This window comes from Tinamus guttatus, unplaced genomic scaffold (genome assembly GCF_059628265.1).
Source record: "Tinamus guttatus ecotype Peru unplaced genomic scaffold, ASM5962826v1 Tinamus_guttatus_pri_ptg000619l, whole genome shotgun sequence".
Taxonomy (NCBI): domain Eukaryota; kingdom Metazoa; phylum Chordata; class Aves; order Tinamiformes; family Tinamidae; genus Tinamus; species Tinamus guttatus.
Genome location: NW_028289153.1, coordinates 39138 through 65959, shown reverse-complemented (window position 1 = coordinate 65959; position 26822 = coordinate 39138). Strand labels below are relative to the sequence as shown.

General features: G+C 64.6%; 2 protein-coding genes across 2 annotated transcripts in view; one reads left to right on the top strand and one right to left on the bottom strand.

Moving 5' to 3' along the window:
* SND1 (staphylococcal nuclease and tudor domain containing 1) overlaps positions 1 to 25485 on the top strand; it is an 85931-nt gene extending 60446 nt beyond the window's left edge. Inside the window, exons 17-24 of the mRNA XM_088535216.1 lie at positions 20064 to 20252; positions 20329 to 20470; positions 21748 to 21871; positions 21950 to 22019; positions 22867 to 22980; positions 23053 to 23256; positions 23368 to 23412; positions 25349 to 25485. Of these exons, the coding sequence (XP_088391342.1) occupies positions 20064 to 20252; positions 20329 to 20470; positions 21748 to 21871; positions 21950 to 22019; positions 22867 to 22980; positions 23053 to 23256; positions 23368 to 23412; positions 25349 to 25414 (954 nt within the window). The 3' untranslated portion in view covers positions 25415 to 25485. The remainder of the gene's footprint in view (positions 1 to 20063; positions 20253 to 20328; positions 20471 to 21747; positions 21872 to 21949; positions 22020 to 22866; positions 22981 to 23052; positions 23257 to 23367; positions 23413 to 25348) is intronic.
* On the bottom strand, positions 7263 to 9321 carry LRRC4 (leucine rich repeat containing 4). The gene has a single exon (XM_010225880.2). It carries the CDS (start codon positions 9198 to 9200, stop codon positions 7263 to 7265), a length of 1938 nt encoding a protein of 645 aa, XP_010224182.2. The 5' UTR covers positions 9201 to 9321.
* Positions 25486 to 26822: the final 1337 nt, after the last annotated feature.

The following is a 26822-nucleotide window of genomic DNA, read 5'->3' as shown; positions in this document are numbered from 1 at the left end:
CCCGGGTGCCACGGGCTGGGGATCGGGGCTGGCAGAGGCCTCTCCACGCCGCTCCGTGCACAGGGCGCTCCGGCTCCTGCCTCCCGGCTGCCTTTTCCCCTGACAAGGACATGGGGCTGCCCGCGGCCGCGCGCGCCCCGCGCTGCCCCCGGCCCCGGGGCGGCCGCTCGTCCTCGCCCAGCCAGGAGCTCTGCCCTATTTCTCCGTGCGGAAGCGCTGTCCTCGTTTCCCTTTTTTTTTTAATTGCGAGTGACCGCGGCGAGAGGTGTGAGCAGGGGGAGCGCGCCGGGAACTCGCCGGGCACCTCGGCACGCGGCGGCCCCGGCGCTCGCCCCGGCCAACGTATCCGCTCCCGTGGGTGCCGCGGCTCCGCGTGCCGAGCGCCCCGGCGCTCGCTGCTCCGTGGCCGCGTTCCCGGCCGCGTTCCCGTTACGTAATCCCTTCTGCACGGCTGAGCAGCCCGGCCGGCCCCCCGCGCGCCGGCCCGGCTCCGCTCGGCACCCGGGGCGCCCGGCCGTGCCGGGATGCGGGGATTGCCCGGATGCGGAGCCGCTGCACGCGGGGACGTGGGCACGGAGGGGTTGGCACCGGGACCTCCGCCCTGCACGGGGCTGCGGAAGGGACCCTCATCCCTGCCCGGAGCTGCGGAGGGGACCCCCAATCCCTGCAGGAACCTCAGGATTGGACCCAATGCCAGGACACCATCCCATGCCAGTGCCTGCAGGGTGCCGGTGTCTTGGGCGCACTGTGGGCGCAGGGATCCTGGCCGGGCTCCGGCACTGGCTGGAGCACTTTGGGACACGGTGCCAGCGCCAGGGCCGGCTGTGCAGGCAGGAGCATCCACAGGGATGTCCCTTGCCGAGGCCGCGGGGACACGCGATGTCACCCAGGCGGTGCAGCCATAGCGCAGGGTGACACTGGGTGACACCGGGTGACACCGGGGCGCAGGCGCCTCCTCCCCGCTCCGCTCCCGCTTTGAACTCCAGCAAAACCAACAGCTCCGCGGAGCCAACATGGCCCAAATCCCCCTCCTGCCTCCGGGGCTTCTCCGCTCCAGGATGGGATATGGGACCGGGGGGAAAAAGCAGGAGTCCCACAGGGCACCTGCCTCCCCGGCGCCCGCTGAGACCCGACACAACTCGCTGCAGGGATGGGGCCGTGCAGCCGCCCCTGCGAGGCCGGGGGAGCCGGCGCGCGGGGGGATATTTTTAAGCGGCGGCTGCGGCGGCTGCTGACTCACCGGGCAGGTGAAGCGCGCGAGCCAGCCGGTGACTAACCCGGCACCGGCTAATTCGGGCGAGCGTCACGTTCCGGCCCCGGAGCGGCTTCCCGCGCGGCGGGAGGCGGAGCGCCCGGAGCCCCCGGCTCCGCGGATCCCGGCACATGCCGGGGCGGCCGTGCATGCGCCGGGGCCGGCACGTGCGCGCGGTGGGGCCGCGCGCTTGGCAGGGGTTAATGCAGAATCAGCAGAATTCCTCGGCGGGGGGAAAACGGGAAAAAAACCCTAAAAACGAGGGATTTTCGTTTGGCTGCTGCGCGCGCTCGTGCGTGCAGCTGCCGGCTCGCTCCGAGCCGTGCCGGGCCGCGCTCCGCGCGCTTCCCCCAGCGCATGGAGCGGCAGGAACATCTGCAGCAGCGGAGCCAAAAATATCCGCAGCAATGAGGGTAATTAGCGCGAGCCCCGCGGAGGCGGCGCCGGCTCCGCGCGGCCGCCGGGCTCCCGCGCGCCCCGGCTGCGCGCGGGCAGCGGCAGCGAGCGGCTCCGCGCCCTTCGCTGCGCTCCCTTGCACAGGGCACGCGCCCATGCACAGGGCGCGCTGCGCCCATGCACTGACCGCGCTGCATCCCTGCACTGACCACACTGCATCCCTGCAGTTATTGCACTGCAACCCCTTGCTGACAGCACTGCACCCCCACACTGACCGCGCTGCATCCCTGCAGTAATCACACTGCACCCCCTTGCTGACCGCGCTGCATCCCTGCAGTTATTGCACTGCAACTCCTTGCTGACTGCACTGCATCTCCTCACTGACCTCACTGCATCCCTTCAATTATTGCACTGCAATCCCTCACTACCACGCTACATCCCTTCAGTTATTGCACTGCAACCCCTTGCTGACCACACTGCACCCACACTACACCCCTTCAGCTGCTGCACTGCAACCCCTTGCTGACAGCACTGCATCCCCTCACTGACCACACTGCATCCCTTCAGTTATTGCACTGCAACCCCTTACTGACCGCACTGCACCCCCTCCTTGATCGCATCCCTTCAATTACTGCGTTGCAATGCCTTGCTAAACGTACTGCACCCCCTCACTGACCGCACTGCATCCCTTCAGTTACTGCACTGCAACGCCTCGATGACCACGCTGCAGCCCCTCGTTTATTGCATTGCATCCTTTCAGTTACTGCACTGTACTGCCTTGCTGACCGCACTGTACCTTCACTGACCTCGCTGCATCCCTTCAGTTACTGCACTGCAACCCCTTGGTGACTGCACTGCATCCCCTTACTGACCACACTGCACCCCCCTGCTGCCCACACTGCATCCCTTCAATGCACTGCAGCCCCCCTCACTGACCACACTGCATCCCATCAGTTACTGCACTGCAGCCCCTCACTGCCCGCACTGCATCCCTTCAATGCGCTGCACCCCTCGCTGCCCGCACTGCATCCCTTCAATGCGCTGCACCCCTGCACTGCCCACACTGCATCTCTTCAATGCACTGCAGCCCCTGCTGCCTGCACTGCATCCCTTCACTGCACTGCACCTCCCGCTGCCTGCACTGCATCCCTTCAATGCACTGCACCCCTGCACTGCCCACACTGCATCCCTTCAATGCACTGCACCTCCCGCTGCCTGCACTGCATCCCTTCAATGCACTGCAGCCCTCACTGCCCACACTGCATCCCTTCAATGCACTGCAGCCCCTGCTGCCTGCACTGCATCCCTTCACTGCACTGCACCCCTGCACTGCCCACACTGCATCCCTTCACTGCACTGCAGCCCTCACTGCCTGCACTGCATCCCTTCAATGCACTGCAGCCCTCACTGCCCACACTGCATCCCTTCAATGCACTGCACCCCTCCACTGCCCACACTGCATCCCTTTACTGCACTGCAGCCCTGCACTGCCCACACTGCATCCCTTCACTGCACTGCAGCCTCTCGGCCCCGGGCGCAGCGGCCTCCCCGTTCCCGCGCGCTCGCTCCCTGCGCGCGCAGCCTCCCCGCCGCCTCCTTTAGAGCGGCCCCAAGATTATTTACTTCGGGCTTTTAATGCAAAGCTAAAATTAAAGCTGAGTGCTTAAAAAAAAATCGATCCGGCGCCGCAGCCCAATCCCCTCCTCTCTGCTGCCGTATTAAAGGTTTTAGCGGAACATTTCCTCCGTGACCCGGGAGGAGGAGGAGGAGGAGGAGGAGGAGGAGGGCACGGGCTGGAGGAAGAGCCCCGAGCCGGGCCCGCGGCGCGGCGGCAGGAAGCGGGCGCACGCCGAGCCGTGTTTGCATTAGCAGATCAGCCGGAGTGAGAAAAGCCGGTAATAAAGATAAAATCAGACATATGTTTTGATAGCAACGCGCCCAGATCTCACCAAAAAGGAAGAAGAAGGAAAGAAACCCCCAAAAGGCGACGGGCGGCTGGCGCCGCGCGGTGCCCGCGTCCGGGTCTGTCCCCCTCCGTGCTCGCTGCGGAGGTGGCACCGTGGTGACCCCCTGCCCTGGCCACGGGAGGTGGCACCTGGGGGACCCCCGGTCCTCCCTGCTGGAGGTGGCACCTCAGGGACCTCGCTGTCCTCAGCATGGAGGTGGCACCATGGGGACCCCCTGTGCTCGCCACGGGAGGTGCCACCTTGGGGATGTCACCAGTGGAGGTGGCACCTTGGGGACCCCTCTGTCCTCCCAGCTGGAGATGCCACCTCGGGGACACCCTGCCCAGCACTGACCCCTCTCCACCCGCCACGGGTAGCGCGGGTGTCCCTGCGCCCGCAGCGTCCCCGGAGCGTCACACGGATGTCCCCCCGCCTCCCTCCCTCCCTCTCCGCGCGCTGCCGCTCGCTCGCGCGCTTGTTTAATGGCGAATTAATATTTTACAGCGGGGAAACCGATAAATCAAAGCGTTAACTGCCTCGTCCCTGCCAGCCAGGCGCCGCCGCGTCCCGCGCGCCCCTCGTCCCGGCGTCAGGCCTGGATGCGCACGGCATCGCCGTGGGGATGGAGCGGGCGGCGCTGCCCCCCTGTCCCGGCGCTGCATTCGCAGGGCCGGCTTTGGGAAGGGGAATGTGGCCACGGGGCTCCCTGCGGCACGGCCCTGGCACGGCCTGGCTTGGTGCATGGTGGTGAGCGTGCCACGGCACGGTGCAGCTTGGCACGGTGCAGCATGGCACAGTGCAGCACGGCGCGGTGCAGCACGGCATGGCGTGTTTCACCATGGCATGGCGCAGCACAGTACGGAACGGCATGGCACAGTGCTGCACAGCATGGCATGGTGTAGCATGGCACGGTGCAGCATGGCACGGTGCAGCATGGCACGGTGCAGCACGGCGCGGTGCAGCACGGCATGGCGTGTTTCACCATGGCATGGTACAGCACAGTGCGGAACAGCATTGCACAGTGCTGCACAGCATGGCATGGTGCAGCATGGCACAGTGCAGCATGGCACGGTGCAGCACGGCACGGTGCAGCACGGCATGGCGTGTTTCACCATGGCATGGCGCAGCACAGTACGGAACGGCATGGCACAGTGCTGCACAGCATGGCATGGTGCAGCACAGCACGGTGCAACACGGCACAGTGCAGCATGGCACGGTGCAGCATGGCACGGTGCAACACGGCACGGTGCAGCACAGCATGGCATGTTTCACCATGGCATGGTGCAGCATGGTACGGAACAGCATCGCACAGTGCTGCACAGCATGGCATGGTGTAGCATGGCACGGTGCAGCATGGCACGGTGCAGCACGGCATGGCGTGTTTCACCATGGCATGGCGCAGCACAGTACGGAACGGCATGGCACAGTGCTGCACAGCATGGCACGGTGCAGCATGGCACGGTGCAGCACGGCATGGCATGTTTCAGCATGGCATGGCGCAGCACAGTACGGAACGGCATGGCACAGTGCTGCACAGCATGGCATGGTGCAGCATGGCACGGTGCAGCACGGCATGGCGTGTTTCAGCATGGCATGGTGCAGCACAGTACGGAACGGCATGGCACAGTGCTGCACAGCATGGCATGGTGCAGCACGGCACGGTGCAGCACGGCATGGCGTGTTTCAGCATGGCATGGTGCAGCACAGTACGGAACGGCATGGCACAGTGCTGCACAGCATGGCATGGTGCAGCATGGCACAGCTCAGCTTGGCATGGCACAGAGCAGCAGTGTGGAGTGGCATAGCTCAGCATGGCATGGCATGGTGCAGCACAGCACGGCATGGCGCAGCGTGGTGCAGCGCTGCACGGCCTGCTGCACACACAGCGTGACGTGGTGCAGCACAGCGTGGTGCAGCGCGACGTGGCGCAGTGCAGCACAACATGGCATGGTGCATTGCAGCATGCACAGCACGGCACGGCATGGTGCAGCATGGCATGGCATGTGCCACATGGTGCAGTGCAGCATGCACAGCGCAGCACGACACGGCGCAGCACAGCGTGGTGTAATGCAGCACAGCATTGCATGGTGCAGCACGACATGGCACAGCACGGCGCAGTGCAGCACGGCGTGGTGGGTGCCGCATGGTGCAGTGCAGCGTGCACAGCGCAGCACGACACGGTGCATCACAGCATGGTGTGACGCAGCACGGCATTGCACGGCGCAGTGCGGCATGCACGGCACGGCGCGGTGCAGCATGCACGACATGGCACGGTGCAGCACGGCATTGCACGGCGCAGTGCAGCATGCACGGCACGGCGCGGTGCAGCATGCATGACATTGCATGGTGCAGCACGGCGCGGTGCAGCACGGCATTGCACGGCATTGCACGGCGCAGTGCAGCATGCACGGCACGGCGTGGTGCAGCATGCACGACATGGCACGGTGCAGCACGGCGCGGTGCAGCACGGCATTGCACGGCACAGCCTGGCACGGTGCAGCTCCGCGCTGCAGCCTGCCCTTCCCGCAGGACATCCTGGGCACCGCAGCAGGGGCAGCGCTGCAGCTGCCCCTGCACCACCCCATGCACGGGGGTCCCGAGCGCGCAGCACCCGCAGCGCAAACCTGAGCAGGGGGGTGCCAGGACCCCCCAGTGCCCCCCACCCCACGGCCTCCCTGCCCCCCGCCGCAATTTGGAGCCTTTTTAGTGCAGGAAGCCCCAAAAACCCAGGAAAAAACCAGCAAGAGGCCGACGTGGAGGGTGCGGCGGGGGGGGAAGCACATCCCGGGGGTGTCCCCGGCGGCGCGGTGAACCCGGCAGTGACAGCGCGGCGAAAATTTCCAACAATATTTATTAAAATACAAAAATACACGCGTCGGGTTTGCTCGGAGCGCGCGGGTCCCCCCGGCCTCGCCGCCCCCGCGGGTCCCCCCGGCGGCCCCCGGGAAGCGGCGGCCGGGCCGGAACCGGCACCGGCACCGGGACCGGCACCGGGCCCGGGGCTCCGCGCTCTACAATCGTCGGTCGGCCCGGGCGGGAGGTGTGCGGCGCCGCCGCGGCCCGGGGGCCTAGCCCTGCGCGGGGCGCCCCGCGTGCCCGGGGGTCCCCGCTGGTCCCCTTGGGTGCGTTGCTTTGTTTTTGTTTTTTTTTTTTTGCTTTAATGCGTTTCGAGGGGTCCCCCCCGCCCCCAGCCCCTCAACCCTGCGCCCTCCCCCCGCCGCTCCTCCCACCGCCCCCCCCCCAAAAAAAAAATTACATTTTTTTCTTTATTGCATTTGCAGCGTTTTGGCCCCGCACGCGGCCGGCCCCCTCCCGCGCGGGGCTCGCGGGCCTTCCCTAGCCCTCCCTGCATATTTTAACCTCGCCTCCCCCTTCTCGGACTATTATTATTATTTTTTTAAATAGAACTTACAAGTTAGAAAATAGCTTCTTTTTTTTTTTCCTTTCTCATTTTTTTTTCTTTTAAATTTTAATATAATCTGCTTCTCTTACCAGCCCATAGGTTTAATATATAAGCATATACAAGAAAAAAAAAAAAAAAGTCTCTCCCCCCCTCCCAGGCTCTGTACAAAAGTTGCTTTTTTTTTTTTTCTTTTTTTTGTGGTGGTTTTTTTGTGCATCCTATTGCATTTACCGTTTCTGAAAAAAAAAAGGGAGAAAAAAAGGTGTCAGATCTGGGTCTCCTGCACCCTGTCCTTGCCCGGCGGGTGCAGGAGGAAGGGCTCGGGCAGGGCGCTGCCGGGGGGGTGCAGCGAGTTGCCCAGGCTGTTCTCGGTCCAGGGCGCCGCGGGCGCCGCTTTGTAGGCGCCGTAGGGCCCGTGCTCGGCGCCGTAGGGCCCGTGGTCGTGGCGGGCGGGCGGCGGGGCCGCCCCCTCGGCGCCCGGCGCCGCCGGCAGCTCCTCGTCCACCTGGATGATCTCCACGGTGCGGGCGGCCGTGACGGTGCTGCGCTGCTGGTGCCGCTTGCGGAGCTTGTAGAAGACGATGAGCATGGCGGCGGCCAGCAGCGTCACCGCCACGAAGCAGCCGATGATGATCTTGGTGGTGCGCATGACCTCGTCCAGGCTGGTCTGCGTCTTGTCGCCCGCCTCGGCCGTGGGCACCGCCACGCGCCCCGGCGGCCGCGTGCTCTGGATGAGCACCGTGGTGGTGGTGGTGTAGGCCGGCTGGTAGCCCGTGGACGTGGTGGGCACGGGCTTGGTGAACTTGGGCGAGACGTCCTCCGGGGAGATCTCGGTGGTCTCCACCGTGACGGTGGTGAAGAAGCTGTAGTTGGAGGTGTTGAGCTCGGCCGTGCTCACGTTGAGGTAGGCCGAGGCGTTGGAGTTGCCCGCCACGTTGGTCACCATGCACGTGTAGAGGCCCGTGTCCGTGAGCAGCACGTGGGAGAAGTTGAGCGTGCCGTCGTTGAGCACGGAGATGCGCGGGTGGCTCGACGCGTGGCTCAGCACCGTCCCGTTGGGCAGCAGCCACCGCACGGAGGACATGGAAGGAGTCCGGCACTTGAGCTCGGCCACCCGCCCCTCGGAGATGTTGAGGTCCATGGGGGCGTCCATGATGAAGGGCGCCGAGCACTGGAAGGAGGTCTGGTCCACCTCCACCAGGAACTTGCCCCGCATGTGCAGGGGCGCGTGGCAGCGGCCGCAGCAGCTGGAGTTGGTGGGGATGTACTCGCGGAGCCACCACGAGAGCCACAGGATGTCGCAGTCGCAGTGCCAGGGGTTGTGGTGCAGGTGCAGCTCCACCAGGTACCGCAGCGGCGCGAACAGGTCGTGGGGCAGCGACGAGAGGTTGTTGTGGGCCAGGTTGAGCTCCACCAGCGCCGCGAGGTCGTCGAAGGCGTTGCGCTCGATGGCGCTGATCTGCGAGTTCATGATCCAGAGCTTCTTGAGGGACTTGAGCCCGTGGAAAGAGCCCGGCTTGATCTCGGGGAAGTGGTTCCCCGACATCTCCAGTTCCTCGAGCCCCACGAGGGGCGTGAGGTTCGGCATGTCCTTAATGTTGCACATGCCCAGGTTAAGGTACTTGAGGTTGTAGAGCCCCTCGAAGGCCCCCTCGGAGATGTACTCCAGCTTCTTGAGCTCGCCCAGGTCGAGGCGCATGAGCGAGGGCACGCGGTTGAAGGCGTACGAGGGGATGCTCTCGATGGGGTTGTTCCTCAGCCACAGCTCGCGCAGCTTGGACAGGTACTCGAAGGCGCCGCTGGGGATGACCGTGAGCCAGTTGTCGAAGAGCTCCAGCGTGTTGAGGCTGGCGAGCCCGTTGAAGGCGCCCACCTCGATCTGGCGGATGGCGTTCCTGCCCAGCTGCAGCACCTCCAGGTGGTGCAGGTGCCGGAAGGTGTCCGCCTGGATCAGCTGGATGTTGTTCTCCATGAGGTTGAGGTACCGCGTGTTGGAGGGGATGCCGGGCGGCACGGCGGCCAGCCCGCGGCGCGTGCACACCACTTTGCTGAACTGGTTAGTGCAGGAGCAGGCGGCGGGGCAGCGCGGCGGCCCCGGCGAGGCGGCGGCGGCGGCGCGCGGCATCCACGCGTGCACCGTGAGGTAGACGACGAGGGCGGCTCTCCACGCGGGCTGCACAGTTACCTGCCGCAAGAGCTTCATGATGTGGCACGTTCATCATTCACCATGGTCCGGGGATGCGGCGTGCCGGGGAGAAGTGCCGCGGCCCCCCCCTGCTCCCGGCCGGCGGCCGCGCGCTCCCGCTCGCTCGCGCGCGGCCGGTTCCCGCGGCGGCGGGCACGGGGGGGGCGCGGAGGGGGGGGGATTAAATTAAAAAATATATATGTATATATAAAAAAATGCGGGGGGGGGGGGGAAGGGGGGAGGAAGGAGGGAGCCCCCCCGCCGAGCCCCGCTGCGAGCGGTACCTACCTGGGAGCGGGGCCGGCGCCGCCGGGCGGCCGCCCGCGCCGAACAAAGGGGAAGCGGGGAAAGAAAACCGGGAAAAGGGGAAGAGGGAAGGGGGGGGGGCAGGGAAAGGGGAGGGAAGGGAAGGGAAGGGGGGGGGGGGACACCGAAAAAAGACAAAATGGCTCCTCGCGGCTGCGGAGCGGCGGCGGGGGGGCCGGGCGGGCTACGCGGGGGCCGCGCCGAGCGCCGCCGCCCGCGCCTCGCACCTCGGCCCCGCGCCCGCGGGCGGCCCGGGCCGCCGCTCCATGGCGGGAGCGCCCGGCGCTGCGGAGCCCCGGCCGCGGCGGGGAGGGACGGGGGGGAGCCGGGTCCGTCCGGGGGGAGGACGGGGAAGGGAGGGAGCGCGAAAAAAAAAAAAAGGAAATAAGCAAAAAAAAAAAAAACCCCCCGGGGGGTGCTCCTCGCTGCGGCGCCGCCGTCCCGCTGCCCGCCGCGGTCGCGAGCGGCTCCGCGCCGCGCTGCTCCCCCGCGCGGCCGCCGCAGCCCGCGGGGCCCGGCCCCGCTCCGGCCCGCGCTCCGGCTCCGCCGCCGGCTCCTCCTGCTCCGCGCGCCGGCCCCGCCGCCGCTAGCGGCGCTCCCGCGGCCCCGGCGCGCTGCCCTGCGGCGCGGAGGCGGCGGCCGCTGTCGCCGCTGTCCCGGCGGCGCCTTCAGCGTCGCGGGGGCCGGGGCAGCGCGGCGGCGGCGGCGGGGGGGCCCCGCGCCATGGGGCCCCCCTAGCAGGCTGCGCGGCGGCCCGCGGGCCCGGCGGCGGCGGCGGCGGCGGGGCGGCGGGCCGGGCTGGTGCAGGCGGCAGCCGCGCAGGCGGCTCGCTCATCCTTTTGTCCTTCAGTGCGAGCGCGGATGCGGGTGCTGACGCATCGTGTTCGGAGCCCGGCACCGGCGCGGCGCTCGGCACCGCCGCGAGCAGCGGAGCCACCCCCTCAACGCCGCCGCCGCCGCCGCCGCGCTCGCCCCGACACCGACGCTCCGCGGGACCCCCAGGACGAGGCCGAGCTGCCCCCGGGGCCTCCGGGCGCACTTGGCTCCGAGGAAGATGCGGGACGGCGGCAGGACCAGCCTTGCAGGCAGGGCTCTTCCTCCTCCTCCTCCTCGCCAGCATCACCCCCCGGCCCCACTTGCAGCTCCCGGGGGGCCGAGGCAGCCCCCTTGGACACGGCTGCGCGTCGGTCCCGCCGGGGGGGACACAGGGGTCCCTGTCATTTGCCCTCCCCTGTCCTGATCCTGCGTCCCCTCCGGACCCCGGCCATGGGGTCCATCCCGCGCGGCCGGGATGGACGGACAGACAGATGGACGGCAGCGACGCACTTGGTGGCCACAAGGTGAGCGGAGGATCCCCAGCTCCGTAGGGTGCCCGTCCCGGCTGTCCCCCACCCGCCGGCCCCGCCACCATGGCTGAGACCTGATGCAAGTTGTGACACCGCCAGAGCCGAGACCCAGGGCAAGCTGGGTCCTGCTGGGGCTGAGATCGAGTGCGAAGTGAGACTGCCAGGGCTGAGACCTGACACAAGCTGTGGCCTGCTGGGACTGAGACCTGACACAAGCTGTGACACCGACGGAGCCAAGACCTAGCACAAGCTGGGAACTGCTGGGACTGAGACCTGACACACGCTGTGACACCGATAGAGCCAAGACCCAACACGAGCCGGGACCTGCTGGGACTGAGACCTGACACAAGCTGTGACACTGACGGAGCCAAGACCTAGCACAAGCTGGGAACTGCTGGGACTGAGACCTGATACAAGCTGTGACACCGATAGAGCCAAGACCCAACACGATCTGAGACCTGCTGGGACTGAGACCTGACACACGCTGTGACACTGACGGAGCCAAGACCCAACACGAGCCGGGACCTGCTGGGATTGAGACCTGACACAAGCTGTGACACTGATAGAGCCAAGACCCAACACGATCTGAGACCTGCTGGGACTGAGACCTGACACAAGCTGTGACACCGATGGAGCCAAGACCCAACACGAGCCGGGACCTGCTGGGATTGAGACCTGACACAAGCTGTGACACCGACGGAGCCAAGACCCAACACGAGCCGGGACCTGCTGGGACTGAGACCTGATGCAATCTGGAACCCGCCGGTGCTGGGACCCGACTGGGGCTGGATGCTGGGACTGAGACCCGACACAACTTGGGACACCAGCAGAGCCGAGACTTGATGTGAGCTGGGACCTGCCAGGGCTGAGACCTGTCACAAGTTGGGACCTGCCAGGGCTGAGACCCGACACAAGCCGGGACGCGCTGGGGCTGCGGCCCTGCAAGGGCACCGTGGGCAGCGCTCCAGCCTTTTCCCCGCTCGCTATTTCGAGCTGCTGCTCCCGTCGCTTGTGGCTCTGCTCCGTTTTCCTCGGAGCCGGTGGCCCATCCGCTAGGATGTGCTCCCAGGGTTTAATTAAATGAGTGCGGGGGAGCAGGATGGGGGAAAGCAGTGCCATTCCGAGCACCGGGAAGCGCTCGGCTCCTCCCGCCCGGACTGCCGCTCTTCCCGGTAAAGCTCCCGGTGTTTGGGCTGCTGGAGCGGAGCCCTCGGAGCAGCGCGGCGGGTCCTGCCGCAGGAGCCGGGAGCAGCGCCGGGCAGGATGCCGGGAAGCGGCCTCGGAGCTGGAGGCCGGGCAGCGGGAACGGCGGGAGCCACGCGCGCTCCCGGCATTCCCTCGGCGAGGAAATCATCTGTGCCCATAGGGAAATCCTATGTTGCCATATGGAAATCCTAGGTTCTGCCGGGAATCCTGTGTGGATTCTCTGATGGATAATAAGAGGCAGGCCTCTGCGTGCTGGGGCACGGCGCTGCGTTGCCAGCCGCCCGTTTGCAGGGATGTGGCATCTCCAAGCTGGGAGCCGCCATCGGATCAGATCCGACCAGGCCAGCGGGATGACGGGACTGGGTCCAGTGGAACATCCCTGGGAATGGGCATTCCCGGGAGCAGGGTGCCCGCAGCCTCCCGCTGCCCGCTCAGCGCCGTGGCCGCGGGAAGCAGGATGATGCCAGACTTTCCAAAGGTCACGGAGCGATTGATGAGTTCGGGATGGGAAAGCGGAGCTGGGAACGTCGATGGAGCCAAACACGATTAACGAGGCGGAAGCTGCGGCGGCGTAATCGCATTAGCGCAACGTGGCACCTGCAGCGCAGCGTAGGGCCCATCCATCTCCCGCTCCATGCGGCCCCTCCGGCCCGGATCTCCCGGAGCCGGGAGCCAGTGGAACGTGCAGCAAACCCGCGGCCGCAATGCAGGGAGCAGCACGGACAGGCCGGAGGCATCCCGCGTGTCCGGAAGGGAATCCGGCCTTGGGGCAGCATTCCAGGTGCCCAGCAGTGCTCCATGCGTGCGTTCCTGCAGCCGCCATGGCTCATCCCCATCGAGGGACGGATTGCAGCAAGATGCCATGAGCAGCTCCATGATCCCGGGCTGATGGCATGGAAGGAATGAGCGGAGAGCGGCGGGACTCTCCCAACTTCCTTAATACCCGGGAATGTATCCCCCAGCCTGTGCCTGGCAAAGCTGCGATTCCCAGGAGTCCGCGTTGGAAAAGCAGGGATGCACGGAGACCTTTGGAGAAGGCCCCGCTCCGAGCGGACGGGCTCCCGGGGGCGCGTGGTGCCGTCCGGGCCGCGCTCCGTGTCCCGGTGCCGCTGTTCCCGCTGCCGCTAGATGGAATCGCCGGGCTCCCGCGTGCCCCTCCGGACAGCCGGGAATGCCCAGCGGGAATCGCGGGCCGGGCACGGAGCCGGGGGGCCGTGGACAGGCCGGGGGAGCTGTGGGCTCCTTGGGGCGCAGCGCCCTGCATGCAGGCGGGTGACTTGCTGCAGGCGCCGCATGCTCTGACCTCGTTCCTTGCCGGCATCATACGCTCTGCGCCGGCCCAAATTGCTGCTTTTCTGCTTTTTTCCTCATCGCTCCTGCTGAGATCAAGGGCGGATGGTGCAAAAGACACTTTTTCCCCCAGGTTTTGGGCCGCTGCAGACCCTGTTGTTTGGTGCCTCCTGCCTCTCACAGCTCTTTGTCCCCAAAGGTCCCGAGCGCCCGCCCTGGTGTCACTGTGTCCCCGCGGGTGCAGGGCACCTGCTGCCGGGGTGGCATTCCCGGCGAGAATTTTCTCCCGGGATAAATAATTGCGGGATTAGCTCGGTGCTGCCGTAAGGGCCGTGTCCCTGCTGACCCCGCGGCGCACGCGGGCGGCCGCTCGTGCCCTGCGCGTTGCACGGAGCCTGTTCTGCAAATCCACTTGTGCGCCGGGAATTTCGCTGCCGGTTACGGGATTAACGGCAATTACCCGGCGGCTTCCCGCGCCGCTCTGAAATGCAAACGCGCTGATGGGAGCCGCGGCGCGGGAGCAAGGGGCAAGCGTGCCGCAGGGCAAGCGGGCAGGCCTGGGGCTGCGTCCCTGTGCAGCGTGGGTGGCTGCCGTGGGGCTGCATCCTGCTGCGGGGCTGCATCCTGACGTGGGGGCTGCATCCTGCTGCGGGGCTGCATCCTAACGTGGGGGCTGCATCCTGCTGCAGGGCTGCATCCCAGTGTTGGGGCTGCATCCCAATGTGGGGGCTGCATCCTGCTGTGGGGCTGCATCCTGATATGGGGACTGCATCCTGCTGCAGGGCTGCATCCCAACGTGGGGGCTACATCCCAATGTTGGGGCTGCATCCCAATGTGGGGGCTGCATCCTGCTGCGGGGCTGCATCCTGACATGGGGACTGCATCCTGCTGCAGGGCTGCATTCCAGTGTGGGGGCTGCATCCTGCTGCGGGGCTGCATCCTGACATGGGGACTACACCCTGCTGCAGGGCTGCATCCCAACGTGGGAGCTGCACCCTGCTGCAGGGCTGCATCCCAACGTGGGGGCTACATCCTGCTGCAGGGGGTGCATCCTGCTACAGGGCTGCATCCCAATGTGGGGGCTGCATCCCAATGTGGGGGCTGCATCCTGCTGCAGGAGATGCATCCTGACATGGGGACTGCATCCTGCTGCAGGGCTGCATTCCAGTGTGGGGGCTGCATCCTGCTGCGGGGCTGCATCCTGACATGGGGACTGCACCCTGCTGCAGGGCTGCATCCCAACGTGGGAGCTGCACCCTGCTGCAGGGCTGCATTCCAATGTGGGAGCTGCATCCTGCTGCGGGGCTGCATCCTGACATGGGGACTGCACCCTGCTGCAGGGCTGCATCCCAACGTGGGGGCTGCATCCTGCTGCAGGGGGTATATCCTGATATGGGGACTGCACCCTACTGCAGGGCTGCATTCCAATGTGGGGGCTGCATCCTGCTGCAGGGGGCTGCATCCTGACATGGGGACTGCACCCTGCTGCAGGGCTGCATTCCAATGTTGGGGCTGCATCCCAATGTGGGGGCTGCATCCCAATGTGGGGGCTGCATCCTGCTGCAGGGAGTGCATCCTGCTACAGGGCTGCATCCCAATGTGAGGGCTGCATCCCAATGTGGGGGCTGCATCCTGCTGCGGGGCTGCATCCTGACATGGGGCTGCACCCTGCTGCAGGGCTGCATTCCAGCGTGGGGGCTGCATCCTGCTGCAGGGCTGCATCCCAACGTGGGAGCTGCACCCTGCTGCAGGGCTGCATTCCAATGTTGGGGCTGCATTCCAACGTGGGGGCTGCATCCTGCTGCAGGGGGTATATCCTGATATGGGAACTGCACCCTACTTGCAGGGCTTCATTCCAATGTGGGGGCTGCATCCTGCTGCAGGGGGCTGCATCCTGACATGGGGACTGCACCCTGCTGCAGGGCTGCATTCCAATGTTGGGGCTGCATCCTGCTGCAGGGGCTGCATCCTGACATGGGGACTGCACCCTGCTGCAGGGCTGCATTCCAATGTGGGGGCTGCATCCTGCTGCAGGGGGTGCATCCTGCTACAGGGCTGCATCCCAATGTGAGGGCTGCATCCCAATGTGGGGGCTGCATCCTGCTGCGGGGCTGCATCCTGACATGGGGCTGCACCCTGCTGCAGGGCTGCATCCCAACGTGGGGGCTGCATCCTGCTGCAGGGGGTGCATCCTGCTGCAGGGCTGCATTCCGATGTGGGGGCTGCATCCCAATGTGGGGGCTGCATCCTGCTGCAGGAGATGCATCCTGACATGGGGACTGCACCCTACTGCAGGGCTGCATTCCAATGTGGGGGCTGCATCCTGCTGCAGGGGCTGCATCCTGACATGGGGACTGCACCCTGCTGCAGGGCTGCATTCCAATGTTGGGGCTGCATCCCAATGTGGGGGCTGCATCCTGCTGCAGGGGGTGCATCCTGCTGCAGGGCTGCATTCCGATGTGGGGGCTGCATTCTGACATGGGGGCTGTATTTTGACATGGGGGCTGCACCCTGCTGCAGGGCTGCATCCCGTCACAAGGATTGCATCCCAGTGTGGAGGCTGCATCCTAATGCGGGGGCTGCATCCCACCATGAGGATCGCATCCCAATGTGAGGACTGTATCCCACTGTGGGAGCTTCATCCCACTAAGGGGGCTGCATCCCAATGACTGCATCCCCGTGCAGGGGCTGCATCCCGCTGTGAGGGGCTGCATCCCAGCGCATGGGCTGCACCCCAGCCATTGCATCCTGAGGCAAGGGCTGCAGCCTGGACTTTTCCCCATTTATTGGAATGGGGAAGTGCCTGCTCACCTCCAGCCATGCTGCTCACTACATATATATTAATATATTAACAACCTATCGAGCACCTATTAATATATTAACAACCTAATGAGCGGCCACAAGCAGGGACACGAGCGGAGAAGATCGGTGCGACCGGCCGGGAATGCTGCCGCCGGAGCCATAAATCCCGGTGCTGATTGAGGGCCGGAGCCGCTGGCCCGGTGCCGCCCGGTGCTCCATCACTCCGGAACCAGCGCCGGGCCCCGCGAGCCCGTGTGTTTGCACACACGGGTCTGTTCTCGCTGGCTTGCACACTGGTCTGCTCTGCTTTGCACACTCAGATTTGTGCATACAGGTTTGCACACTGTGTGCTCAGGGTTACACACAGGTTCACACACAGAGGTTTGCATACTCAGATTTGTGCATACAGGTTTGCACACTGTGTGCTCAGGGTTGCACACAGAGGTTTGCACGCTCAGATTTGCTCATACAGGTTTGCACACCGGTCTGTGTGCTCAGGGTTGCACACAGAGGTTTGCACACCCTGGGTTGTTCTCACTGGTTTGCACTCTGGTCTGTGTGCTCTGGCTTGCACACACAGGTTTGCACACTCAGATTTGCTCATACAGGTTTGCACGCTGGTCTGTGTGCTCAGGGTTGCACACAGGTTCACACACAGAGGTTTGCACGCTCAGATTTGCTCATACAGGTTTGCACGCTGGTTTGTGTGCTAAGGGTTGCACACAGAAGTTTGCACGCACTGGTTTGTTCCCTGATATGTGTGCTCTGGCTTGCACACACTGGTTTGCACACTCAGATTTGCACATACAGGTTTGCACACTGGTCTGTATGCTCAGGGTTGCACACAGATTTGCACACAGAGGTTTGCACACAGGTTTGCACACACTGGTTTGCACACAGGTTTGCGCATATAGGTTTGCACACTGCTCAGTTTTGCACAGAGATTTGCACACACAAGTTTACACACACTGGTTTGTGCACTCTGGTGTGCTCTCACTGGTTCATAGCAGTCTGCTCTGGTTTGCACACAGTGGTCTGTGTGCTCTGGGTTGCACACTCAGATTTGCTCATACAGGTTTGCACACTGGTCTGTGTGCTAACGGTTGCACATAGGCTCTCACACAGAGGTTTGCACACTCGGATTTGCTCATACAGCTTTGCACACTGGTCTGTGTGCTCTGGTTTGCACACTCAGATTTGCTCATACAGGTTTGCACGCTGGTCTGTGTGCTAACGGTTGCACACAGGTTCACACACAGAGGTTTGCACGCTCAGATTTGCTCATACAGGTTTGCACACTGGTCTGTGTGCTCAGGGTTGCATGCGGGCTCACACGCAGAGGCTTGCACACACAGGTTCACACACAGAGGTTTGCATGCTCAGATTTGCTCATACAGGTTGCACGCTGGTCTGTGTGCTCAGGGTTGCACACAGGTTTGCACACACCATTTTGCACACTTGGATTGCTCATATAGGTTTGCACACTGGTCTGTGTGCTCAGGATTGCACGCAGGCTCACACGCAGAGGCTTGCACACACAGGTTCACACACAGAGGCTTGCACACACTGGTTTGCACACAGTGGCCTGTTCTCACTGGTGTGCACCCTGCTCTGTGCGCTCTGTGCACACACATGTTTGCACACGCAGGTTGCACGCACACGTTTGCACACACACGTTTGCACACGCAGGTCTGCTCTCCCTGGTTCGCATGCTGCTCTGCACGCTCTCGAGCCATGCACGCTGCAGCTGGCGCGCGCCGCGGCGGCACAGGAGCAGTTTTCCCACTGGGAAGCCGTGCCGGTGCTGTGCATGCCTGTGGAGCTGGCAGGGCCTGCGTGCTGCAGGGCTGCCTCTGCTCCCGTGTCCTGTCCCGTGCGTGGCCTCAGAGCAGCCAGCTTGGCCGCCCTGCAGAGGCCAGTGTGCTCTCACTGGGGAGGCCCAGGCACTTGCACCGGGGAGGCCCAGGTGCTTGCACTGGGGAGGCCCAAGTGCTTGCATCAAAGAGGCCCAGATGCTTGCACCAAGGAGGCCCAGATGCTTGCACCAGAGAGGCCGGAGTGCTTGCATGGGGGAGGCCCACATGCTTGCATCAGAGAGGCCCACATGCTTGCACCAGAGAGGCCCAAGTGCGTGCACTGGGGAGGCCCAGGTGCTTGCACCAAGGAGGCCCAGGCAGTTGCACTGGGAAGGCCCAAGTGCTTGCATCAAAGAGGCCCAGATGCTTGCACCAAGGAGGCCCAAGTGCTTGCACTGGGGAGGCCCAAGTGCTTGCATCAAAGAGGCCCAGATGCTTGCACCAAGGAGGCCCAGGTGCTTGCACTGGGGAGGCCCAAGTGCTTGCATCAAAGAGGCCCAGATGTTTGCACCAAGGAGGCCCAGGCAGTTGCACTGGGAAGGCCCAAGTGCTTGCATCAAAGAGGCCCAGGTGCTTGCACCAGAGAGGCTGGAGTGCTTGCACCGGGGAGGCCCAGGCACTTGCACCAAGGAGGCCCAGATGCTTGCACTGGGGAGGCCCAAGTGCTTGCACCAAGGCAGCCCAGGTTCTTGCACCAAGGAGGCCCAGGTTCTTGCACCAGAGAGGCCCAGGTGCTTGCACAGGGGAGGCCAGGGCACTCGCACTGCGGCTCTCCGGAAGGCCACGTGTCACCAGCGCCTGGGGGGACCCGCCGGCTCCGTCCTGCGGGAGCCGCGCGCTGCTCCCGAGCGGGTTCAGGGAGCACCATCCACCCGCGGCTCTGAGCGCCGCTTCCCAAAGCCGTGCCGGTTGTGGGGATATATATAAGAACAAGGGGCTATATATAAGAACAACCAAAAAGCAGCACGGCTGTGAGCTGCAGGGAGCAAGAGGTGCCAGCGGTGCAGAGCAGAGTGCTGCAGGGCTGCCTCTCACCCCGCAGCGTCCCCTGCAAGGCAGCAGGGTGTCTGGGGACAGAGCAGGGTCTGGTGGCTTGTGGCACTTTGATACTGTCACCCGTGGTACTGTCCCTTGCACCCTGCCTTGCACGTTGCCAGGAAGCAGGTCTAGGTGCCAGGGAACAGATCTGGGTGAAAATGGAGATGGTTTGGGTGCCAGGGAGCAGGTTTGGGTACCAGGGAGCAGACTTGGGTGCATGGGGAACAGAACTGGGGACACAGGGAGCAGATTTGGGTGCAGCAGGAGGAGATTCGGGTGCCAGGGAGCAGATTCAGGTGCACAGGGAGCAGATTCGGGTGCACAGGGAGCAGATGCAGTTGAGCAGGGAGCAGATTCAGGTGCACAGGGAGCAGATTCGGGTGCACAGGGAGCAGATTCAGGTTCGCAGAGAGCAGATGTGGGTGCAGCAGGAGCAGATTTGGGTGCAGCAGGAACAGATTCGGGTGCCAGGGAGCAGATTTGGGTGCCAGGGAGCAGATTCAGGTGCACAGGGAGCAGATTCGGGTGCCATGGAGCAGATTCAGGTGTGCCGGGAGCAGATTTGGGTGCCAGGGAGCAGATTTGGGTGCGCAGAGAGCAGATGTGGGCGCGCAGGGAGCAGATTTAGGTGCACAGGGAGCAGATGCAGTTGAGCAGGGAGCAGATGCAGGTGCGCAGAGAGCAGATTTGGGTACCAAGGAGCAGATGCAGGTGCGCAGAGAGCAGATTTGGGTACCAAGGAGCAGATTCAGGTGCACAGAGAGCAGATTTGGGTGCAGCAGGAGCAGATTTGGATGCCAGGGAGCAGATTTGGGTGCACAGGGAGCAGATGCGGGCGTGCAGGGATCACATTTGGGTGCAGCAGGAGCAGTTTTGGGTGCTCAGAGAGCAGATGCAGGCGCGCAGGGAGCAGATCTGGGTGCCAGGGAGCAGATCCGGGTGCCAGGGAGCAGCCAAGCTCCCGTGCCGCCCCGCGCCCTCCCTCTCCCGCCCCCCTGGCTCCCGTTAATGCCCCCGGTGCTCGTGTCGCCCCGCAGGTGGAGGTGGAGGTGGAGAGCATGGACAAGGCCGGCAACTTCATCGGCTGGCTGCACATCGAGGGCGTCAACCTCTCGGTGGCCCTGGTGGAGCAGGCCCTCTCCAAGGTGCACTTCACCGCCGAGCGCAGCCCCTACTACAAATCTCTGCTCTCCGCCGAGGAGGCCGCCAAGCAGAGGAAGGAGAAGGTGAGAGATGGGGACGGGGACACGGGGACGGCAGCGCCCGTCCCTGCCACCCCCGCCAGCGCCGCCGCTGTCCTAGGTCTGGTCCCACTACGAGGAGGCGCCGGTGGAGGAGGTGGTGCCGGTGCTGGAGGAGAAGGAGCGCGCGGCCAACTACAAGGCCGTGTTCGTCACCGAGATCACGGACGACCTGCACTTCTACGTGCAGGACGTGGAGACGGGTAGGGCTGGGCGCCCGGTGCTGCACGGCTGCTCCTGGCGCTGCTGCTTGCACTGTGTCCTGACACAGTGTGTGCCATGCGTCCTGACAGCATGTGTGTGCCCTGTGTCCTGACACCGTGTGTGTGCTCTGTGCCCTGCACTGTGACACTATGTGTGTATCCTGCACCATGACACTATGTGTGTGTCCTGTGTCCTGCACCATGTGTGTGCCCTGCGCCCTGACAGTGTGTGTGCCCTGTACCCTGCACCCTGACACTATGTGTGTGCTCTGTGCCCTGCACCGTGACACTATGTGTGTGTCCTGCACCATGACACTATGTGTGTGCCCTGTGACCTGCACCGTGTGTGTCCTGCATCCTGACACTGTGTGTGTGCCCTGTGTCCTGACACCGTGTGTGTGCTCTGTGCCCTGCACTGTGACACTGCCCTGTGTGTGCCCTGTGCCCTGCACCATGTGTGTGCTCTGTGCCGTGCATCCTGACACTATGTGTGTGCCCTGCACCCTGGCACTATGTGTCTGCCCTGTGTCCTGACACCGTGTGTGTGCCCCGTGCCCTGCACTGTGACACTATGTGTGTGCCCTGTGTCCTGACACTGTGTGTGCCCTGTGTCCTGCACCCTGGCACTATGTGTGTGCCCTGTGCCCTGCACCATGTGTGTGCCCTGTGCCCTGCACCGTGTGTGTGCCCTGTGCCCTGCATCCTGACACCATGTGTGTGCCCTGCGTCCTGACACTGTGTGTGTGCCCTGTGCCCTGCACCGTGTGTGTGCCCTGTGCCCTGACACCTTGCATGCACCCTAACACTGTGTGTGTGCCCTGCACCCTGACATTATGCATGTGCCCTGCACTGTGCACACATCCTGTGCCCTGCTTGCCATGCAAGCACCCTGCAGCGTTCCATCATGCCTGCACCCTTCACCCTGCATGCCATGTATGTGCCCTATGCCCTGCAGCATGCACCCTGCCACTGTGCATGTGCCGTGCATCCTACAGTCATGCATGAGCCATATATCCTGTGCCATGCATGCACCCTGCACATCATGCATGTGCCCTGCATGCCTTACCACCATGCATGTGCCCTGCAACCTGCTGCCACGCGTGTGCCCTTCACCCTGTCCACCCTGCATGCACCATGCAAGCACACCCTCCTCCTACCAGCATGCTAATTAGCCCACGTTAATTAAAGCGCGGTTCCTGGGGACACAGTGGGAAATGGGGCTGGCTTGGTGGCCGGATGCCACCAGGTCCCCTCACGTGCGCCGGGGCGGTCCGCAGGCGCCCAGCTGGAGAAGCTCATGGAGAACATGCGGGGCGAGATCGCCGGGCACCCGCCCGTGGAGGGCTCCTACGTGCCGCGCCGCGGCGACTACTGCATCGCCAAGTTCGTGGACGGGGAATGGTGAGCGGGCGCCGCGCGCGCGGGCACGGCGGCACCGCGGGCGCTGCGGCGCGCTCAGCCGCCCCGTCCCGCTCGCAGGTACCGGGCCCGCGTGGAGAAGGTGGAGTCGGCGGCCAAAGTGCACATCTTCTACATCGACTACGGCAACGTGAGTGCGGCGCGGGCACGGCGCGGGCACGCGGATCCTCCCGGGATGTGCCCGGGGGCCGGGGCCATCCAGTGGCTCGGGGCTCCTGGGATGCATCTGGATGCAGGCGTTGTCCATGGCACAGTCGCTCGGCATTCCCAGGATGCATCCAGTGCCATCCATGACACAGCTGTTCAGGGCTCCTGGGATGCACCTGGATGCAGGTGTTGTCCATGGAACGGTCACTTGGAATTCCTGGGATGCGTCCAGTGCCATCCATGACACAGCTGTTCAGGGCTCCTGGGATGCATCTGGATGCAGGCGTCATCCATGGCACGGTCGTGCGGCATTCCTGGGATGCATCCAGTGCCATCCATGACAGCTGTTCAGGGCTCCTGGGATGCAGGTGTCATCCATGGCACGGTCGCTCGACATTCCCTGGATGCATCCAGTGCCAGTGCCATCCATGGCACAGCTGTGCAGCACTCCTGGCATGCAAACAGGTGCCAGCGCCATCCATGGCATGGTCACCTGGGGCTCTGGGGGTGCGTCCAGTGCCATCCATGATGGCACCCAGGAATGCCGAGTGACCGTGCCATGGATGACACAGTTGCTCAGGGCTCCTGGGATGCAACCAGGTGCCAGCGCATGGTCACCTGGGGCTCTGGGGGTGCATCCAAGTGCCAGCACCTTCTATGGAGTGGCCATTTGGGACTCCTTGGCATGTGCCTGGGTACCAGCGCCATCCATCAGGACTCCCAGGATGCATCCGAGTGCCAGTGCCATCCATGGCATGGTCACCCCAGGCGCAGGGTGGCCTGGCAGGGCCAGCGCTGTCCCCAACCGTGCTGTCCCTTTGTCCCCGCAGAAGGAGACGCTGCCGTCCTCGCGCCTGGCCGCCCTGCCGCCCGCCTTCAGCACGCGCGTCCTGCCCGCCCAGGCCACCGAGTACAAGTTCGCCTTCATCCAGGTGCCCCAGGACGTAAGCGGAGGGGCCGGCGGGGACAGGGGTGGGTGGCACCGCGTCCCCTCGCCCACGCCGCTGCGCCCGCAGGACGAGGCGCGCGCCGACGCCGTGGACAGCGTGGTGCGCGACATCCAGAACACCCAGTGCCTGCTCAACGTGGAGCACCTGGGGCCCGGCTGTCCCCACGTCACCCTGCAGTTCGCCGACTCCAAGAGCGACGTGGGGCTGGGGTTGGTCAAGGAGGGGCTGGTCATGGTCGAGGTGCGCAAGGAGAAGCAGTTCCAGAAAGTGGTAGGTGCCACCGGCGACGGGGACGAACCTTGGGGACGGGCTGCATGTCCCTGTCCCAAGGGGAGGTCGGGGACACGGGGCGGGTGGCCCTGACGGCCGCTGTCCCCTCAGATCACAGAGTACCTGAACGCCCAGGAGACGGCCAAGAGCGCCCGGGTGAGTGCGGCTTCCCCGGGACGGTTCCGGAGGTCCGGGGGGCAGGAGGGACAGTGCGGTCCCTGTGTCCCGGGATCCGCTGCCCATCTCCAGAGGAGATGCTGCGCCCAGCCCTGGTCTCCAGGGCTTGTGTTGGATGCGTTTCCCATCTCCAGGGAGATGCTGGATGCTCTTCCATACCCTGGGGAGATGCTGGGTGCTCTCCCACACCCTAGGGAGATGCTGGGTGCTCTTCCATACCCTAGGGAGATGCTGCATGCTCTCCCATACCCCTGGGAGATGCTGGGTGCTCTCCCACACCCTAGGGAGATGCTGGATGCTCTCCCTATCTCTAGTGGAGATGCTGGATGCTCTCCCATACCCTAGGGAGATGCTGGATGCTCTCCCCCATCCAAGGGAGATGCTGGATGCTCTCCCTATCTCTAGTGGAGATGCTGGATGCTCTCCCATACCCTAGGGAGATGCTGGATGCTCTCCCTATCTCTAGTGGAGATGCTGGATGCTCTCCCATACCCTAGGGAGATGCTGGATGCTCTCCCCCATCCAAGGGAGATGCTGGATGCTCTCCCTATCTCTAGTGGAGATGCTGGGTGCTCTCCCACACCCTAGGGAGATGCTGGATGCTCTCCCTATCTCTAGTAGAGATGCTGGATGCTCTCCCATACCCTGGGGAGATGCTGGATGCTCTCCGCCATCCTCAGGGAGATGAGAATGCTCTGCCCCCATCCAAGGGAAATGCTGGGTGCTCTCCCACATCCAAAGGAGATGCTGGATGCTCTCCCTGCCTCCTCAGAGGAGATGAGGATGCTCCTCACCCCCCATTTCCAGCACAGGTGCCCGCTGCTCTCCCACACCCCTGGGAGATGCTGGATGCTCTCCCATATCCTAGGGAGATGCTGGATGATCTCCCCCATCTCCAGTGGAGATGCTGGATGCTCTCCTCCATCCCCATGGAGATGCTGGATGCTCTCCCCATGTCCAGTGGAGATACCAGCTGCTCTCCCAGACCCCAGGGAGATGCTGGATGCTCTCCCCATCTCCAGTGGAGACACTGGCTGCTCTCCCCCATCCAAGGGAGATGCCGGCTGCTCTCCCAAACCCCAGGGAGATGCTGGATGCTCTCCCCATGTCCAGTGGAGATACCAGCTGCTCTCCCAGACCCCAGGGAGATGCTGGATTCTCTCCCCCATCCAGTGGAGATGCTGGCTGCTCTCCCCATCTCCAGTGGAGACACTGGATGCTCTCCCCCATCCCAGGGAGATGTTGGATGCTCTCTCCCGTCCAAGGGAGATGCTGGATGCTCTCCCACACCCCAGGGAGAAGCCGGCTGCTCTCCCATATCCTAGGGAGATGCTGGATGCTCTCCCCCATCCAGTGGAGATGCTGGATGCTCTCCCCCATGCAAGGGAGATGCTGGATGCTCTCCCCCATCCAAGGGAGATGCCGGCTGCTCTCCCATTCCCCAGGGAGGTGCTGGATTCTCTCCCCCATCCAGTGGAGATGCTGGATGCTCTCCCCATCCAAGGGAGATGCTGGATGCTCTCCCAGACCCCAGGGAGACGCTGGATGCTCTCCCCATCCAAGGGAGATGCTGGATGCTCTCCCAGACCCCAGGGAGATGCCGGCTGCTCTCCCCATCCCCGGGAGCGGCGCCAGCCTCTCTCCCTCGGCCCCGTCGCGGTGCCCATCGCGGTGCCCGTGACGGTGCCCATCACGGTGCCCGTCGCGGTGCCCGTCGCGGTGCCCATCGCGGTGCCCGTGACGGTGCCCGTCGCGGTGCCCATCGCGGTGCCCGTGACGGTGCCCATCACGGTGCCCATCACGGTGCCCGTCGCGGTGCCCATCGCGGTGCCCGTCGCGGTGCCCGTCACGGTGCCCATCGCGGTGCCCGTCGCGGTGCCCGTCGCGGTGCCCATCACGCCTCCTCTCTCCGCAGCTCAACCTCTGGCGCTACGGCGACTTCCGCGCCGACGACGCCGACGAGTTCGGCTACAGCCGCTAAGGGGGGTGCCGGGGCCCGGCCGTCCCCCCCGCCGCCGCCGCCAAACCAACGTCCTGCCCCGCTCGCGCCCCGGCCCCGCTGCCGCCCGGGGGCTCCCTCGGTGGCCGCGGTGGCCCCGGCTCGGCGCGGGGGGCAGCGGCTCCGGGCTCCCGCGGGGGTCCCGGCCCATCGCCCCCCGGCCCGCGCCGCCCCGGTCTGTATTTAAAGCTTCGGAGGCCCCAATAAACGTAGTCCAGCGTGGCCCCCGCCTCGCCTGCCGCTGGCCTGGGGTGGGGGGTCCCATGGGGTGGGCTGGGATGGGGGGGTGTGGGGTCGGATCCCGGCCCTGAGCCCATCCCTGAGCCCAGACCCCAACACTGACCCTAACCTCAACCCTGGCCCTGGCCCCAACCGCAGCCCTGAGCCCAACCCTGGCCTGGAGACAAACCCTGACCCAAAACCCAACCTTGATCCTAACCCCAACCCTGATCCCGACCCCAGACCCCAACCTTGATCCTAAGCCCAACCCTGACCCCAACCCAGACCCCAACCCCAGCCCTGAGCCCAACCCCGGCCCAGAGCCAAACCCTGACCCCAGACCCCAACCCTGATCCTGCCCTGACCCCAACCCCAGTCCCAGACCCCAACCTTGATCCTAATCCCAACCCTGACCCCAACCCCAACCCAGACCCCAACCCCAGCCCTGAGCCCAACCCCGGCCCAGAGCCAAACCCTGACCCCAGACCCCAACCCTGATCCTGCCCTGACCCCAACCCCAGTCCCAGACCCCAACCTTGATCCCAACCCCAACCCTGAGCCCATCCCCAACCCTGATCCCAACCTCAACCCTTATCCCAAACCCAACCTTGATCCCAACCCCAGCCCAGACCCCAACCTTGATCCCAACCCCAACCCTGAGCCCATCCCCAACCCTGATCCCAACCTCAACCCTTATCCCAAACCCAACCTTGATCCCAACCCCAGCCCAGACCCCAACCTTGATCCCAACCCCAACCCTGAGCCCAGTCCCAGACCCCAACCTTGATCCTAAGCCCAGCCTGAGCCCAACCCCAACCCTGACCCCAAGCCCAGCCCTGAGCCCAACCCCAGCCCGGAGCCAAACCTGACCCCAAGCTTCATCCTAACCCCAACCCTGAGCCCAACCCCAACGGTGATCCCAACCCCAACGGTGATCCCAACCCTGACCCCCAGCCCTGAGCCCAACCCCAGCCCGGAGCCAAACCCTGACCCCAGACCCCAACTCTGATCCTGCCCTGACCCCAACCCCAGTCCCAGACACCAACCTTGATCCCAACCCCAACCCTGAGCCCAACCTCAACCCTGAGCCCAACCTTGATCTGGACCCCAACCTTGATCCGGACCCCAACCCTGATCCCAACCCCAACCCAGACCCCAACCTTGATCCCAA